Source organism: Ornithorhynchus anatinus, chromosome X1 (assembly GCF_004115215.2).
Source record: "Ornithorhynchus anatinus isolate Pmale09 chromosome X1, mOrnAna1.pri.v4, whole genome shotgun sequence".
Lineage (NCBI taxonomy): Eukaryota > Metazoa > Chordata > Mammalia > Monotremata > Ornithorhynchidae > Ornithorhynchus > Ornithorhynchus anatinus.
This window is the reverse complement of record NC_041749.1, coordinates 9008162-9026820: the sequence shown is the minus strand read 5'-3', so window position 1 is coordinate 9026820 and position 18659 is coordinate 9008162. Positions and strand designations below refer to the sequence as shown.

Sequence of the window (18659 nt, the reverse complement as noted above, 5' to 3'; positions counted from 1 at the left end):
TTTATTTTTAGGACACTTTACTATAGAATGCAGCACAGAGTGAGCTGCTCTAGCTTAACCCAGCCAAATAGGGTCTGAGATCTAGCCTGCAAGCTCTTTGTGGACAGGGAGTGTCACTGTTTATTGTGCTTTCCTAAGTGGTCAGTACAGTGCTCTGCACATGGTAGTTGCTTAATAAATATGCTTGAATGAATGAATATCTTATTTATTTACTTTTGGCTCCAATGGACCACTGGAAAATCCCTGCTCTTAATATTATTTAATACAAACGAATTAGAAATTGCAATGAAATTTCTATCAGCAGAGTGTCTGATGTTCTACTCGAAATGCAGGTCACATGAAAGGAAGCCATGGAAATGATCACTGTACAGGCATTTTAAAAAACTCCTTTGTTATTATCTTTACCATAGGAGTTTACAAGAAAGAAGAAGCACACTTACTTCTGAAAGTTTTCCAGATTAAGGGACCAGGAGAAATTTTCGTTAGCAAGTTTGAAAATGACAACTGGGGCCTCGATGGATATGTAAGTATCCTCTCTTTGACTTCCAGTGTGGCTTAGTGGAAAGAGCATGGGCTTCAGAAGCAGAGGTCCTGGGTTTAAATCCCAGCTCTGCCACTTGTCAGCTGTGTGACTTTGGGGAAGTCACTTAACTTCTCTGTGCCTCAGTTACCTCATCTGTAAAATGGGGATCAAGACTGTGAGTCACACCTGGGACAACCTGATAACCCTGTATCTCCCTTAGGGCTTAGAACAGTGTTTGGTACATAGTAAGCGCTTCACAAATACCAGTATTTTTTTTTTAATTTTTATAAAAGGACATGGTCTTTTTTGTCAATATGGTTTCCAGGATTGCTTAAATAAGTTGCTTTCTGATCACCCCACCTTCTTCTTCCACTCTTTGTTCCCAATCAGTCCATCAATAGCTAAACATCCTTAGTTGATGCCCTTACCTGTAATTTTTTTTAATGCTTCTCTTCCCTGCTAGACTGTAAACTACTTGAGAACAAAGTGTCTAATGTACTCTACTCTCCAATTGCTTACCACATAATCAGTCAATTCCTAGAATAGATTTAGGGCAAAGGGAAGAAGAACAGAAGCTCACTCCAAGTCACTGGCCATATTCTGGGAGCTTGCTGGAGGAAAGCTCCTTGCAGATATGTCTCCTGTGCATGGAAAAAACAGAATGTGAGATTCAGAATAATGCACACTGGAAAGTTTTCCTGCAACACATCTGGAGAGTGTATTGAGGGTTTCATATTTTCAATGACCATCTCGTTTTATCACTATGTTAAATATCATTGCGACGCTTTGGGAATTGAAAATCAAGATGTCCCATACCATAACCATGGGCCCCTGAAAAAGGCTTACTCTGTTGCCATCTAACAGCTCAACAAAAATGGACATTAGTAAGCTTCTAAAAAGTGTAATTCCATCTGTTTTTTATCACTGTGTTAACTAACTGCCTGACACACCCAGGTCTGTATCATATGGAATTTGACACATTCCACATTAATAATTTGCCTCTGACTTGATGGAGTGAATCCATGGAAGTCATTAAAATTGAGTACCAGTGATATTTTGTTTCTTCTTGAAGTGCTGCTCACTTGCATACCTGCTAAACAAATGGTCCTGACGAATGCCAGTTTTTCCTAGTTGTTGTCAGGCCTGTTCCCTGAATGTTTTGCTCATCATCTATACTGTAAGCTCGCTGTGGGAAGGGAATGTGCCTGTTATTTTGTGGCACTGTACTCTCCCAAGCTTTTAGAACAGGGATCTGCACACAATAAGGGCTCAATAAATATGATTGATTCATTTTAATGGAAAGCAAGGACTCAGCAAAATGTGTCCTATTCCTTCCAAAAGGTTGTTGGATTCCTGAGAAAGTAGTTGAATTAGCTGGGCTCCAGATCATGTGTGACTGGATTTAAGGAGTCAATTCTTTTTAGAAGTTAAGTTTGTTCCAAATCCATCCAAGGACTTTACCATAGTATTTGGGGCTTTGTTTTTGGATAAGTCATTTTCTCCATATGTATAAACTGCATGTACAATTACTCCAAAATTGCAGTCATTTCATTCAGTGATTTGATTGTGAATGTTGATGTGACTTCTTTGTCAAAGCATTATTTTTCTGATCCTGGTTCTTAAATTATAGTGGATTAAGGGATTGATTCACTCCTATAAATCCATCATATTTATTGAGTGCTTATTGTATGCAGAGCACTGTATTAAACGCTGGAGGGAGTACAATACAACAGAGTTGGTAGACACTTTCCCTGTCCACAAGGCGTTTACAGTCTAGAGGATTACAACTACCTCTGTTACTCTTAGAGAAAATGTGACTTTTATAAGGGCTTTGAAGAAAGGGAGAACAGTGGCCAGCCAGATGTCAAGGGGGAGTGAGTTCCAGATAGAAGGGAAAGTATGAGAAGTAGGAGAGAAAGAAAAAGAGAGAAAGAACGAGTTACAGCAACTATATTGGCTTGAGAGAAACAAAATATAAAAACTGCGGTATAGGGGGAAAGAAGTGAGGATAAGTAGTGGGGAGAGAGATGAATAAGTTTCTTGAAGTTGATGGTCAGGAATTGCTGCTTGGGTTTTGGAGGGTTTTGAGCAGTGAGAGGACGTGATCGTATTTCTGAAAAAAAATCTGGGCGGCAAAGTGAAGTATGAATGGGAGAGGAGAGGGTCTGGAGACAAGGATGCGAGGAGAAGGATGCAGTAGTTAAGACAGGATATTACAAAGGAATGAATCAATGTATTGATGGTTCTGATGGAGACAAAGGGTGGATTCTGGAGACATTGTGAAGAAAATACTAGCTGGATGGCAGATGGATTCCAGCGTGAGCAAGTGCAAAGTAATGCAAATTACAGTGAGACTGGGCTCTGAGCTTTTAGGTACAACCAGGAATCGTTACCACCTATTCTCTGAAATTCCTGCCTTATTGCTCAGCTCAGATGCCAAAAAGGACCATCAGATATCAGCACCATCAAGATGCAAATAGAAAAAAGGACTAGTTTTGTCAATATCTAATTCTACAGTCCAACCAACCTGGATAATCTCATCTCATACTGGTCATTAAATATTAGGAATTATATGATGGAGTGAGAGAAGGCCTGGAGAAGTGCTCCCCAAAAGATCCAGAGGGTGGAGCCCATTATTGGGCAGGGATTGTCTCTATCTGTTGCCAGATTGTACACTCTAAGCACTTAGTACAATGCTCTGCACATAGTAAGCACTCAGTAAATACTACTGAAATACTGTTGAATGAATGGAGTTTTCCATTTAAGTTGGCAGGAGCAGTGGCTGATAGATGATGAGTTGGCATTACTGACTTCCCTCAAGAAATTAGAAATACCAAGTACAAGAGAAATCACCAGCCCATGAGTTCTAATATAATAATAATGTGTGGTAATTTTTAAGTGTTTATTATGTGCCAGGCACTGTACTAAGTGCTGGGGTGGATTCAAAAATATTGGGTTGGATACAGCCCCTGTGCCACATTAGGCTCACAGTCTCAATCTCCATTTTACAGATGAGGTAAACTAGACACAGAGAAAGGAAGTTACTTGCCCAAGGTCACACAGCAGACAAGTGGCAGAGCTGAGTTTAGAAACCATGACCTTCTGACTCCCAGTAAGGTTTGGGCCTAGAAACAGGGGGGTCATTTTCTCCAAGTTGTTTTCTCTGGACACTGGGGAGAGGTTATTCCACAGACAACCAGTACAGCCCCTCTAGATTGTAAGATTTCTGTGGGCAGGGAGTATGTCTACCAACTCTGATATACTGTACTCTCCCAAGTGCTCAAGTAATCCCATTGATTGACTGGTATGTCCACTGCCATCGCCATCCCAAGAGCCGACTCAAATTCTCTACATTTTTAAAAGAAGAGAAGTATGGCATAATGGGATAGAGCACAGACCTGGGAGTCAGAAGACCATGGGTTCAAAAACGACTTTGCCACTTGTCTGTTGTGTGACCTTGGGCAAATCACTTAACTTCTCCATGCTTCAGTTACCTCATCTATAAAATAGGGATTGAGACTGTGAGTCCCATCTGGGACAAGGTACTGTGTCCAACCCAATCTGCTTGTATCCCCCCGAATGCTTGTACAGTGGCTGGCTCATAGTAAGTGCTAAAGAAATGCTATTATTATTATAATTATTATTAATAACAATATTATTAAATAGTAAGCCCATGGGTAATTATGCAGAATTATCCTCATGCAATCTATTCCTGAATGATCTTTCTGCAAATACATATTTCGGGTGAGACGATTTGCCCGTGCTAAGCTGAAATTTCAGTCAGAATCTTATATCACCACACAAGGCCGTACTTATTATTATGCATGGTTTAAACCCAATTTTCTCTTCTTGTACTTCTGAAATTTTAGGTATCATCAGGGCTTGAGAGAGGGGGGTTCACTTTCCAAGGAGATATTCACGGGAAAGACTTTGGAAAATTCAAGCTCGAAAGACAAGGTAAGATGCATTTCCAACACTGTAAGAAGTATTAACTTAGTCTTTCAATGTGATGTATCGGATGGTCATGCCATAACCTAAATGAAAAAGCACATTTATGTTTGGATTACCACCATAAATCTTGCAAACAGAGCAAATTATTTAATAATTTCATCAGTATGCATCATCAAGAACTGGAATTGCATAATACCGTTATCTGATTATGGATACTACAAGCATCTAGTTAGATAAACCCTGATTGTTCTCAAAAGAATATGTAGGCAATAATAAACGTTGATGACTTCATTAAAATCTTAAATACCCTTTCCAAAATACTGGAGAGAACAGATAACAATAAACATCACTTTCTTTACAGCCTAACATTTTTTACTTGTATGTTTGAAGAAATTAAAACTCCCCAGCATGTTATGGATTTTAAAGTAAGCTGTGTCATTGTAAGAGTGGAATGATTTAACCCAACACCTCTCAAAAACCTCCAAGTACCAAGTAGATTATAACATGGGATCAACCCCCCCCCCCCCCCCCCCATCCCTCTAATACCCATCAGTGGGGAACAAAAGTATCAATCAATTCATCAGTGGCATCGGTTGAGTTCTTACTGTGTGTAGAACACTGTTCTAAACACTTGGGAGAGTATAAAAGAGGGCTTACAATCTAGCAGAGGAGAACAGGAATTCAAATAAATTAATCAATCAGATGTATTTATTGAGCACTTATTGTGTGCAGAGCACTGTTCTAAGTGTTTGGGAGAATACAGGTAGGGAAGCAACTGAGACTAAAAAGCAAGTACATAAGGGCTTTGGGAATGAAGGTTTGGGATTAATACCTGACAGAACATCGGCAATGAAGATAACCATCTTTGTCAATAAGCAAATGATGCTAATTCGTGCTGATGTCCTAATTCTATTCCCTCCTCTTCTTCCCTATCACTGAGTCCCCGTTTTCCCTGCTGACTCATCAACATTGTAAGGATGCAGGACAAAAGACTATGTAATTCCAGGCATCAATTCTCAATGTCACGTGATAAGTCAAGCCCTGGTTGATGCAATTTCTGTGCAATAATGAATAATTAATTCTGGTATTTGTTAAGTGTTTACTGTGGCCCAAACACTGTCTTGTCCCACATAAGGCTCAGGGACCACAGTGGGGCTCAAAGGGATCTAGTATTCAGGATTCCATTTGATGAAACTGAGGCATGGAGATGTCAAGTGACTTACTCAAGGTCACACGGCAGGCAAATGGTGGAGTGGGGATTAAAAGAGTGGATATTAGAACCCAGGGTCGTGCTCTTTCCGTGAGCCCACATTGCTTTTAGCCTTTGTCCTCATTAGTGCAATGGGATGCATATGCGAGCATGTGTAGAGACAATCTTACATTTCACCAAACCGCCTTCTTTTACCACATCAAAAAAACTCTTTACTAAAAACATAAACTTATATGTTTCAGAATGCTGCCACAGTAAAAATATAATATCTCTTTTGCTCATATTTTTGAAACACTAAATCATCCTATTGAACATTACCAAAATTATCAGATAATTTTGGTCAATGTGGTAGCAAGAGTAACTTAATTGATTTTGTAACCTGGACAGCTGTGTTATATTCTGTTCATTTTAGTTACTTTATGATAACTTTTGTAAAATCACATTGTTTTACATATTTGCTTTCTACCAAGATAGAAATGACTTCCCTTCTACTTGCTTCATAAAGACAATCTGTGAGTTCAATGGCACAGGCAAGATGCTGTTTGCAAAAATTCTGGATAAATATGATACATGTGGTATTTGACAATGATACACTTCAGAATAGTGACATAAGCAGCCAAAATATTGCATTTATTATTTTATGAATAAATTTGTTTTCCATTTTATAATTGGCAAACTGAATGTGTCCATTGTACACTCCCAAGTGTACAGTACAGTGCTCTGAACAAACCTGTTGTTAGGTAGGGATTGTCTCTATTTGTGGCCGAATTGTCCTTTCCAAGTGCTTAGTATAGCATTTTGCACACAGTAAGAGCTCGATAAATATTATTGAATAAATTAATAGAAAATACTCATTAAATATGATCAATTGATTGACGGTTTCAAAAAAGTCGAAAGAGCCTAGGGTAGAAAGAGTAGAAAGAGTCGTATACACTGTAAACTCCCTTCCTCTGCTCCACCCCCCTCCCCGTTCCACTGCACTTGTGTATATGTGTCTATATTATTCTATTTATTTTATTAATGGTCTGACCTCTGGCCTAATACTCCCTCCCTCTGTGTATCCGCCAAACTAGCTCACTTCCCCACTTCAAAGCCCTACTGACAGTTCACCTCCTCCAGGAGGCCTTCCCAGACATTTCCTCTGCTCCTCCTCCCCCCACATTGCCCCAACTCCCTCCATATACTCTACGCCCCTGCCCCACAGCACTTGGCTATATATGTCCACGTTCATTATTCAATTTATTTTATTAATGATGTGAATATAATAATAACAATGGTATTTAAGTGCTTACTATGTGCAGAGCACTGTGCTAAGTGCTGAGTTAGATATAAGGTAATTGGATTGGACAGAGTCCCTGTCCCACATGGGGCTCACAGTCTTAATCCCCACTTTACAGATGAGGTAATTGAGGCACAGAGAAGTTAAGTGACTTGCCCAAGATCACACAGCAGGCAAGTGGCATTACAGGGATTATAACCCATGACCTTCTGACTCCCAGGCCCATGCTTTGTCCACTACACTATGTTCCTTCTATATATCTATAATCTCATAGATATATAGAATTCTATATATCTAGAATTATATTTATTTATATTGATGCTATTGATGCCTATCTACTTGTTTTGTTTTGTTGTCTGTCTCCCCCCTTCTAGACTGGGAGCCCATTGTTAGGTAGGGATTGTCTCTATCTGGTACCGAATTGTACTTTCCAAGTGCTTAGTACAGTGCTTTCTGTAAGCCCGTCAAACAACAGGGACTGTCTCTATCTGTTGCCGACTTGTTCATTCCAAGAGCTTAGTACAGTGCTCTGCACATAGTAAGCGCTCAATAAATACTATTGAATGCTTTGCACACAATAAGTGCTCAATAAGGATGAATGAGTGAATTGAGTGAATGAATGAATAGATAGCACTTAATAAAGTTACAAATTTTGTTCCAACGCTTAGTACAGTACCTGGCACATAGTAAGCACTTAAAAAAAAACATAATTATCATTATTACCAATTATTTAATCATGTTAAAAGTTGATTTTTTTTTTCCTCTGGGGAAAAAAATGTTCTGTTTTCTTTGTTTCAGGTCCTCTAAGTACAGATTCAGACTCTTCCAACCATCATCACGGCACAAACAGCGGTTCAGTTGCAGCTGCCATTCTAGTTCCATTTTTTGCTCTAATATTATCAGGGTTTGCATTTTACCTCTACAAACACAGGTAAGTGAATAAATGGCATGTATTCACACCTTTTTACTTTATTTTGGCCTGCCTAAATGCTTTTGCCTTGAGAATGCTAGGATTTCCTTAGCTGGCCAGTTTACTGATACATATAGCCGTGCTTTTTAAAATGTATTTTCTGTCAAACATATCCTACCTTCATCTCTTGGAAAGAAAAATACTTATCCCCGCTGTTCCCTGAACCAGAAACTAAACAGGTGTATCCTTAAAAGCAACCCGTTGTACACCATGTGGAATGGATCTGGGAAAGCCCAGATGTGCTGGGATAATACTCCTGGCAATTTTACTTCCAGTCTGTTGCTGTGGTCTATTGACTCTTTGTAATGCGTTTTCAAGAGGGACGTAGAGGAAATGTAGAAAAAGGCAGGTGTGTTGGAAGTCTCCCGGGATCTCCAATCACAAAACGGGCAGATTGAGACAATCATCAAACCGTATTATACCACATTCAGCTTCTGTCAAACTGCTAGTGGTTAATTAGCAGTGAATTCTTCTTCTGTGCCTTATCTTTAAAGGTCTTCTATCTGATTCTTTAGAGGGATTAAGGCAAAAGATTATTCAACACTGCTGGGTATTCATTCACTGGTATTTATTGAGCACTTACTATGTGCAGAGCACTGCACTAAGCACTTGGAATGTACAAATCGGCAACAGATAGAGACAATCCCTGCCCAATGATGGGCTTACGGTCTAATCGGGCAGACAGACAGACAAAAATAATAACAATAAATAGGGTATAGAGTGGCAGAGTGCACCTTGCCTGTATAAATCTTTAAATGCTCTGCTAAAACAACCACTCCCATAGCCAAGCTCTATCATCACAGTTATTGAGTTCCTTCTCTGGGTACAGCCCTGTTACTACTAGGACTATAGAGAAACAGGTATTACCATGCCTCCTCCTATTTCAATCGATCAGTGGTATTTAGTGAATACTACTGTGTTCTGAACACTGAGCACTCTCACGTGGGAGCATATATTAGACCGTAAGCTTGTTATGGTCAAGGAATGTGTCTGTTTATTGTTATATTGTACACTCCCAAATGCTTAGTCCAGCTCATTCATTCATTCAGTCTTATTTATTGAGTGCTTGCTGTGTGCAGAGCACTGTCTCACTAAGCTCTTGGAATATACAGTTCAGCAATAGAGACAATCCCTGCCCACAATGAGCTGACAGTCTAGAAGAGGGGAGACAGACATCAAAACAAGTAAACAGGCATAAATAACAGGCATAAATAGCATCAATATAAATAAATGGAATTATGGATATATACACATCAAAACAAGTAAACAGGCATTAATATAAATGAATAGAATTATAGATATGTACATATAATCACAAGTGCTGTGGGGAGAGGGTAGAGCAGAGGGAGTGAGTAGGGATGATGGGAAGGGGTTGCTGAAGAGAAGGGGAGTTTAGGCTGGGAAAGCCTCTTGGAGGAGGTGATCCTTCAGTAGGGCTCTGAAGTGGGAAGGTATGATTATTTGGTGGATTTGAGGAGGAAGGGTGTTCCAGGCCAGGAGTAGGACATGGGCCAGGGGTCGACGGTGGGACAGGCACAAACGAAGGACCGTGAGGGGAGGTCAGTGGCACCAGAGGAGCAGAGTGTGCGGGCTGGGCTGGAGAAGCAGAGAAGGGAGTTGAGGTAGGAGGGTGAAGGGGATGGACAGCTGTGAAGCCAATAGTGACGAGTTTTTGCTTCATGCGAAGGTTGATAGGCAACCACTGGAGATTTTTGATGGGGGACAGCGTGACATGCCCAGAATATTTCTGTACAAAGATAATCCAGACAGCAGAATGAAGTATAGACTGGAGCAGGGAGAGATAGGAGGTTGGGAAATCAGAAAGGAGATTGATCAGTTATCCAGTCAGGATAGTGATTGCACTAATGTGGTAGTGGTTTGAATGGAAAGGAAAGTCTGGATTTTAGTGATGTTGTGAAGGTGAGACCGGCAGGTTTTGGTGACAGATTGGTTGTGTGGGAGAATGAGAGAGGAGAATCAAGGATGACACCAAGGTTGGGGACCTGTGGGATGGGAAGGATGGTTGTGCTGTCTTGTCACTTGTGTAGTGATGGGAAAGTCAAGGAGAGGACAGGGTTTGGGAGGGAAGGGAAGGTGCTCTGTCTTGGACATGTTGAGTTTGAGGTGGCAAGAGGACATCCAAGTAGAAAGGTCCAGAAGACAGGAGGATCTGTGAGCCTGGAGAGAGGGAAAGAGAACAGGGCAGGAGATGTAGATTTGGGTATCATCCGCGTAGAGATAATAGTTGAAACAGTGGAAGCGAATGAGTTCACACAGTGATCTATACATAATAAGCGCTCAATCAATATGATTGAATGAATATTCTCTGCCCTTATCGAGGTTACAATCTGGAGGGGAACAACGTTAATATAAATAACTACTTCAGCCGTCTCATTTCTAGCCGGGAGCCAGGATTGCACTATGCTTCCAGAGTGAATTAGGGATGTTAGGATCAAGGAAGTAGCGTGGCTCAGTGGAAAGAGACCGGGCTTGGGAGTCAGAGGTCATGGGTTCGAATTCTGATTCTGCCACTTGTCAGCTGTGTGAATGTGGGCAAGTCACTTAACTCATCTGTGCCTCAGTTACCTTATCTGTAAAATGGGGATGAAGATTATGAGCCTCATGTGGGATAATCTGATTACCCTGTATCTACCCCAGCGCTTAGAACAGTGCTCTGCACATAGTAAGCGCTTACATACCAACATTATTATCATTACTATTATTATTATGTGAGTAGAGTTCTCTGCACAGCTGATAGAATCCACTTTCCTCATAGATGACTGGGAAGGGTCACTGGTGATCCCTGGCACACACCAGGATCTTCTCCGAGACACACTTGGCCAACTCCAGTAAGACTGTGAGAGGTGATAAATAGTGGTAATATTGGAATACAGCTCCAGGAACTGTATTCCAAACTCAGATTGGTAGTACCCTCAAACTTTCTGATGTAGCAGATTTTTTCACTATATGAACATACAGGGAGTATTTAGTATTGTGCGAACTCAAGGCCTACAAGAGCGAATTGTCTTGAAGATTTCATCCAAGAGATCTACTGTATCAATTAAGAGAGAATTGTGAGAAACATTTTTATATGTTGGGTGAAAGTGTCACTGGGATGAAGATTGTATTTTAGGGACAGAAACATAGCCCAACAAAACATCAGTTTTATATTACTTTCTATATTACTTGATCATCATCATCAATGACATTTATTGAGCGCTTACTGTGTGCCCAGCACTGTGTAGAGCACTTAGGAAAGTACAATACAAGCTTACAATCTAGAATGGGAGACAGATACCAATATAAATAAATAATTTATAATATAGAATCATATGATTATGATTCATATATATGAATTTCACATTATAAGATGTGTACTTAATGTACATAACAGCATATAGTGCCTGTATCATGCTGTTAGCATTTTATCAGTCAATCAAACAATGAATCTATTGAGTACCACACACAATAAACACTCAAAACTAATATTCATTGATTAATTATAAGGAGTGAGTGCAGTAGTATGGGGGACAATGGACCAGGGGAGTTGGGATACTCGGAAGGTGCTGGATAATAATAATAATTGGGGTATTTGTTAAGGGCTTATTATGTGCCAACCACTGTTCGAAACGCTGGAGTAGATACAAGATAATACAGTCCCACCCAGTAGAAGAGAGAATTCCTATTTTGCAGATGAGGCATCTGAGGCCTAGAGAAGTGAAGTGACTTTCCCAAGGTCACATAACAGGGAAGTGGTGGAGGCAAGTATAGAACCCAGGTCCTCTGACTCCCGGGCCCCATTCATTGACCATGACGAGCTTATACGTCTAGAGGGGGAGACAGACACTAATCTACTCTCCCACGTGAGAGTGCTCAGTGTTCAGAACACAGTAGTATTCAGTAAATACCACTGATCAATTGAAATAGGAGGAGGCATGGTAATACATGTTTCTCTGATAATAATGTTGGTATTTGTTAAGTGCTTGCTATTTACAGAGCACTGTTCTAAGTGCTGGGGTAGATACAGGGTCATCAGGTTGTCCTAAGTGAAACTCACAGTCTTAATCCCTGTTTTACAGATGAGGGAACTGAGGCACAGAGAGGTTAGGTGACTTGCCCACAGTCACACAGCTGACGAGTGGCAGAGCCGGGATTTGAACTTGTGACCTCTGACTCCCAAACCCCTGCTAGTTCCACTGAGCCATGCTGCTTCTCTAGTACTTCTAGTAGTAACAGTCTTGTAACCAGGGAAGGAACTCAGGAACTGTGATGATTGTTTGAATGTACTACCAATCTGAGTTTGGAATACATTTCCAAGCTAGGGTCAAACACTGTAGAATGATAATGGCCATTAAGAAAAGTATTGGAAATCCCAGAAAGTGTTCATGGACAAAATGCCAATGAGCTTGTTTTAAATTAATAGTCTCTAAGGAGACTCCAAAATTAATAGTCTCTAAGGATTCTCTAAGGAGAATCCCAGGTATTTGACAAAGTGGGCAACTTTTCCATTCCCACTTGGAAGTCCTAACTTAACTACTTAAGTAGATATATATTTTACTGTAAGGATATAATAACCCAAACTTGGGTTTTTAACAAATAAGGGAAAACCACTGCTATGCTATTTTCCCTACTTGATGCTTCATATAATTTCTGAGGAAAAAAAAATTAGAATTTAAAGTCCTTGAGACAGGGATCATATCCAATCAGTGGTGTTTATTGACTGCTTATTATATACAGAGCACCGTACTACTTATTATAACACAATACACACAGTAAGTACTGTGTTAATATCATCTTCTGATGATGATGAGGAAAATTTCAAGATGTGCCATATGTTGCATAACTAGAATGGTCCATCTAGAAGACTACAGTAGTAGTGAAGCAGTGTGCTCAGTGGAAAGAGCACAGGCTTGGGAGTCAGAGGTCATGAGTTCTAATCCCCGCTCTGCCACTTGTCAGCTGTGTGACCTTGGGCAAGTCACTTAACTTCTCTGGGTCTCAGTTACCTCATCTGTAAAATGGGGACAAGACTGTGAGCCCCAAGTGGGACAACCTTATCACTTTGTATCCCCCGAGCACTTAGAACAGTGCTTTGCACAGAGTAAGCACATAACAAATGCCATCATTATCATTAGTAGTGGTAATAGTATTTATTGAGCACTCAATGGTGTTTTCGGTAGGAGGTGCTTGGGAAATGCAGAAGGAATGAAGAACATGCACCTTCCCCACAAAGCACTTACAATCTAGTGGATAAGAAAAACATAAAAGTATCTGTAAGTAGAGTGGTCAAGATCAATGAATGAGAACAGATATAGGCATATGATCTAAGATGTAAATAAATTGATAAGTGCGAATGGTGGTTGATGGATTTATTCATTCATTCAATCATCTCTTTTGAGCGCTTACTATGTGCAGAGCACTAGACTAAGCGCTTGGAATGTACAACTCAATAACAAATAGAGACAATCCCTGCCCGATAGAGACAATCCTACCCAATAATGGGCTCACAGTCTAAAAAGGGGAGACAGACAGCAAAGAAAAACAGAACCAAACAAAACAAGTAGTGATTTACATCACTTAGCGTTGTTGGAAAATAATCGATGAAGACTTGATGGAGAGGGTAGGATTTACATTTCATTTCATTTTACATTATATTTTTACATTTACATTACATTTACATAGAAGGATTTTGGATGAGGGGAGAGCTGTCGACTGTCAGATTTAGAGAGGAAGGCAGTTCCTAGCAAGAGGAACAGGTTCAGTCTGAGAACGAGATACAACTAGAAGGTTGACTTGGGAGGAACTAAGAGGGCAAGTTGGGGAATAGCAGGGAATAGATTGGCTCCAGTCGTATTTTAGATCTATCCAGAGCTTAGAATGGAGCTCGACACACAGTAAGTGCTTAACGAGTATCATATAAAAATAGACAGTAGACAATTGATATTGTAGACTGCAGACTTGTACTGAAAGCTCTTTATGGGCAAGGAATTTGTCTGCTAACTCAGTTATATTGTATTCTCCAAAGCATTTAGTTCAGTACTCTACACAAGAGTGTTCAATAAATACAACTGATTGAAGTAGTATTAAGAAGAATTAGCATTATACAGGTGTATCGTGGAAACTTGAGTTTGGGAATAATCGATAATACAGTTTGAAATAGATTCCTGGAAAATGAGGCATACAGTTTGAAATAGATTCCTGGAAAATGAGGCCTCAGTAATTTTCTAAATTAATGCCTAAAATTAATTAAAGACTAAAATGTTTACCTTCCTCTAGACTGTAAGCTCGTTACAGGCAGGGAACATGTCTGTTAAATGTGTTGTATTTTACTCCTCTAAGAGCTTAGAACAGTGCTCTGAACAGAGGAAGTGCTCAATAAATACAATTGATTGATTGTATTGCGGAGTAGTACTTTTTGTTAAGGACTTATTGCATGCTAAGTGCTGGGAAAGTTAACCATGCTAGACACAATCCCTTCCCACATCAAGCTCACAGTCTAAGTAGGAGGGAATAGGATTAATAGTAATAATGAAAATTATGATATTTGTTAAGATGTGCCAGTCCCTATACTAAGCACTGGGGTGGATACAAGCAAATCCGGTTGGACACAGTCCCTTGGACCCTGTGGGGCTCACAGACTCAATCCCCATTTTACAGATGAGGAAACTGAGGCCCAGAAGTTAAATGACTTGCTCAAGGTAACACAGCAGACAAGAGGCAAAGTTTGGATTAGAAATCAGGTCCTCTTACTGGTAAACCCGTGCTCTTTCACCAGGCCAGGCAGCTTCCTGGCTTGTTCTCATTCAGTAGGTGACCATTAGATCAGGTTCTACTCTAAAACAGTTCCTTGTATGATGGCTAAACACTAAAGGTAAGCGAAAGTTACTCGGTAAATCTCTCCTTGACCGCCCCCGCATCATCTCCTTAACTTCTTTCCCTTCCCCGATCCCCCAAATCTAGGCAGCCACAAAACTGAGTTGAGATTTCAGGTTCAGTTCTACTTTCCGTTTAGACCATAGATTATCCATATGGAACAATTTAATACGAAACCGTGTTGTGAAAAATACCTTTGAAATAATCACATCTCTGCCTTGCCTATTGTTCGAGGATGGTAACTGTGGTTTTCATCGCCACTCAATCTTTCTTACCCTTTCCTTTTCAGAACAAGGCCAAAAGTACAGTACAATGGCTATGCGGGACATGAAAACAGTAATGGACAAGCATCATTTGAAAATCCCATGTATGATACAAACTTAAAACCCACAGAGGCAAAGGCCGTGAGGTTTGATACAACTCTAAACACAGTTTGTACAGTGGTATAGCCTTCGGTGCCCAAAATAACTGATTCATAGCCATACCTCTGATGGACAAGCAGTAACTCCTTTGGTGCCATATACCAATCTCCCTTCTTCTCCTGGCTTCGCTGCTGTAATCTTGGACATCTTCTCCTGGCATACATGCAGTGAAACTGTTGAGTAAAACATGTCAGTCTTCTGGAGAGCAAATCAAGAATAATTCTTCATTCTAAAGGTGGATTAGAAATTCCTGGCTGCATCTGCTTGAAATCAAGGCACACTGAAGGAAGACTGCCAACCCATGACAATTTGTCATACTTAATGCCTCAGACTTTCATATTTGTATGTGGCTGGGATGCCTTTCAATGCAATCTTTTGGGCGTTTGGTCATATCCTATGGGTACTGTGACAAAACAATAGCACCATAGCATTATTTTTCTTTAAATCCCCACAGACAGGAAGTTCTGAAGATAAAAAGCTTTTTGGAAGGAGAAGACATCCTTTCTGGAGGTTGCACACACCTAAAAATGTTTTACTCTGACATCATTTAGTTTTGTTTCTTTTTCAGTTTCAGAAATTTACAGTACGTCTCAGATGCTCATAACGAAGGCCGTTTGCAAATTTCCCGGTCGGCTCTTGTATTGCGAAATTTTTGATGCACAATGTTTTGCACTAGTGTGTTATGAATGACTAAGTTACTGATACAAACTGTGTATACAGGGTTTAGACACACTATCCCATAATTGTAAATATTCACCCTCTCGCTCTGTCCAGCAAATCATCCCATGGCCAGTTTAGTTGACATGTCCGTAAATATCCTCCCGTTTTTACCCAGGCTGCATCTACTGTGATACCGAAGAGATGATTTTGGTTGATTCCACTAATCTGCATTTTTATATGAAAACCAATATCAATCAGTAGAGACTTTCTGCCAGAAGAAAAACAAAAATCCCTCCATTTCCAATAATGTTTCTTTGAAATCGCTGGTGTCAATCATAACTTGTCAGTATCCTACTATTTAACAGCAGGGGGGGTTAGCAGCGTGTGCTGCTTGCCATGTAAAAATGTGAATAGTAATTTATTTTAGATAGCTCATAAAGCTGTGGGTTTAAGCTCACAATACAGTCTTCCCTTTTGCATTATTTCCATTCTTTCTTTAGATGTGGCATCACTCTCTTACGTTCCACTGAATGAAAATACAGAGCAGTAGCACATATGAATTCCACAGAAATATTCTATACGAACCAACCACTAAATTTCTGAAAGAATAAGAAACATCTTTTCTATCCGACATGTTTTCTTTTTAAACTCCGTCCCCGCTTTATGCTTCGTAACCACGCGGTTGGTTGGAGATGGTGATTTTAAGTACATTGGAGGAGTGTCGTTGATAGCAGAGGAACTGTAAACAATGCATTTTATGAAACCGAAAAGGAGAAAACCTAGATGTGGAAGAGTCAGATGAGTATTTTATGACATTAAAGATTTTAATTAATATTTTACCTCATGAAACACCTCTGCTCTCGGTTTGTATTGGCTCCTCATCTTTAGAATAAAAATGAATATCACCTTGTAAAACTATCGATTGCCGGACCTTAGAGTGGGCAATTCCGGAAAATGTGTCCCGGTAATAGTTGATTAATTCATGAAAGGAATGCATTTTACCACAAAATCATTAGTTCACGTCTCGTTCTGGGGCATCAAGTTGTTCTGCTCTTATAAATGTGCAAAATTATTTCTAGGGACTCAAACTGACTCTTTGTTCCCTCTTTGACTTTTACCGGTGGCGACGTAGTTCAATCCGAATGGAAATTCAGTTTTATCTGAATAGTTTTTCCCAGTCCTACTTTCTGAATTTCTGTATAAAACGGGTTCACCAGCCGAAACGCATCCTGGAAAAGGTCCCCTGAATTCAGGGGTTCAAGCAGAGCACCAGTCACGGGTCCTGACTTGGGTCATCTCAAAAATTGGAACAGTTTGATGAACATTTCATGGTAGTGATGTAAATGATGCGAGTTATCCAAATTGGAGTCGTTGAAACACTTGGGAAAAGGCCAACTTCAGAGTCTGGATTATCTCCCCCAGTTTTCCCGGTATTAAAGAGAAATGAAATAGCTAGAGATCCATTAAAAAAAAAAAATCAGTGTCAAAATACGTTATTTGCTTGGCTAGTGGTGTGCAATTAAATGTCAGTTCTCTCTTGTTTTGTCAATTTCATGCATGTTGAGTGTGAAACACAGATTATTTTCCATGTTTCTGTTGTATTTATCTGGTGAGAATTCCTCTGATCGTTATTTTGTAAGGTGTGTGCAGAACTCAACTCTCCTAAGGGAATCTTTTAGTGGTCCTGAAATGGCAGTCAGGAACAATATTTGTTTGCTGAAGTATCCTTGGAAGATTCTTCCCTAAGATTGACTGGAACCATTTGAGGGGAAAAAATACATGCTAAAAACAGGTTATGTGCTTCAAAGCTGTTTAAAACTGCTGCTTCTATCACACATCTTGCCTTTCTCCAGGCTAGCTGCAATAATTTTTTTTCTTCTGTAAAATATTTTGTAAACAAAAACCTATTATAAAAGAAGGGGGAGGGCGGGGAAAGAGCACTGGCATTATCATCGAGTCAATACCATTTTCACTTCCAGAACTCCATCCTGACATTTCACTCCATGCTGCTGACACGAAGTAGGTGCAAAAGAACTTTTTTTGTACAGAGATATATTTTTTATGGAAAATTTGTAAAATTATTAAATATGCTGTACTTTTTTGATTAATGTAGGTAAATTGTTCAAATAAATGTTTTTACAATGCAAAAGTGTAATTTTCCCAATAATGTAAAAATGTACTATCTCTAGCTGATTTTCAGTTCCAATCCTACTACACATGTATTAATACTAAAGTGGCCTATTAAAATGAACAGTAACTGTTTGGGCCAAAAAAATAAAAATTTAAAAAAAAACTGAAAAATGTGTAATATAGCTTGTGCAATGCCACCTATCTTGAAAGAAAAGAATCAAAATTCTAATTAAATATTTAATTTTAGATTTCCATCTTGTCTGAGAACTTATTTTAAATCTTAAAATTTATTTTTTTTTCAGTATATGTTTTTCAAACAGAATGATATGGTTATTGGTCAATTAGGTGTACTCCAGTTTGAAACAGGATCTGGAGTGGAGTGCTACAGTGGCTTGTGGAAAAAGTTAAACTTTGACTTCTATGGGACAGTGAATATTTGGTAATCTTTCAGGAAAGAAACATGCCCTTGGTATTTTATTTTTACGGTATGTAAATTCTGGGAAAACCTATTGAAGGACAGCAGTTCTATTACCTTATTAGTGCACAAACGTAAGAATGTTGTTGTTTTTTGGCCCAAGGAGAAAGCATAGTTAACAAGTTGTTGTGGATAGCATATAGTAATAATTATGGCATTTGTTAAG

General features: G+C 39.5%; 1 protein-coding gene across 1 annotated transcript in view; it reads left to right on the top strand.

The window, feature by feature from the left end:
• The window catches only part of CSMD1 (CUB and Sushi multiple domains 1), a 1410881-nt gene extending 1392611 nt beyond the window's left edge, over positions 1-18270 (top strand). Inside the window, exons 68-71 of the mRNA XM_029051790.2 lie at positions 411-523; positions 4393-4480; positions 7762-7894; positions 15096-18270. Coding sequence (XP_028907623.1) covers positions 411-523; positions 4393-4480; positions 7762-7894; positions 15096-15255 — 494 coding nt within the window. The 3' untranslated portion in view covers positions 15256-18270. The remainder of the gene's footprint in view (positions 1-410; positions 524-4392; positions 4481-7761; positions 7895-15095) is intronic.
• The last annotated feature ends 389 nt before the right edge of the window (positions 18271-18659 follow it).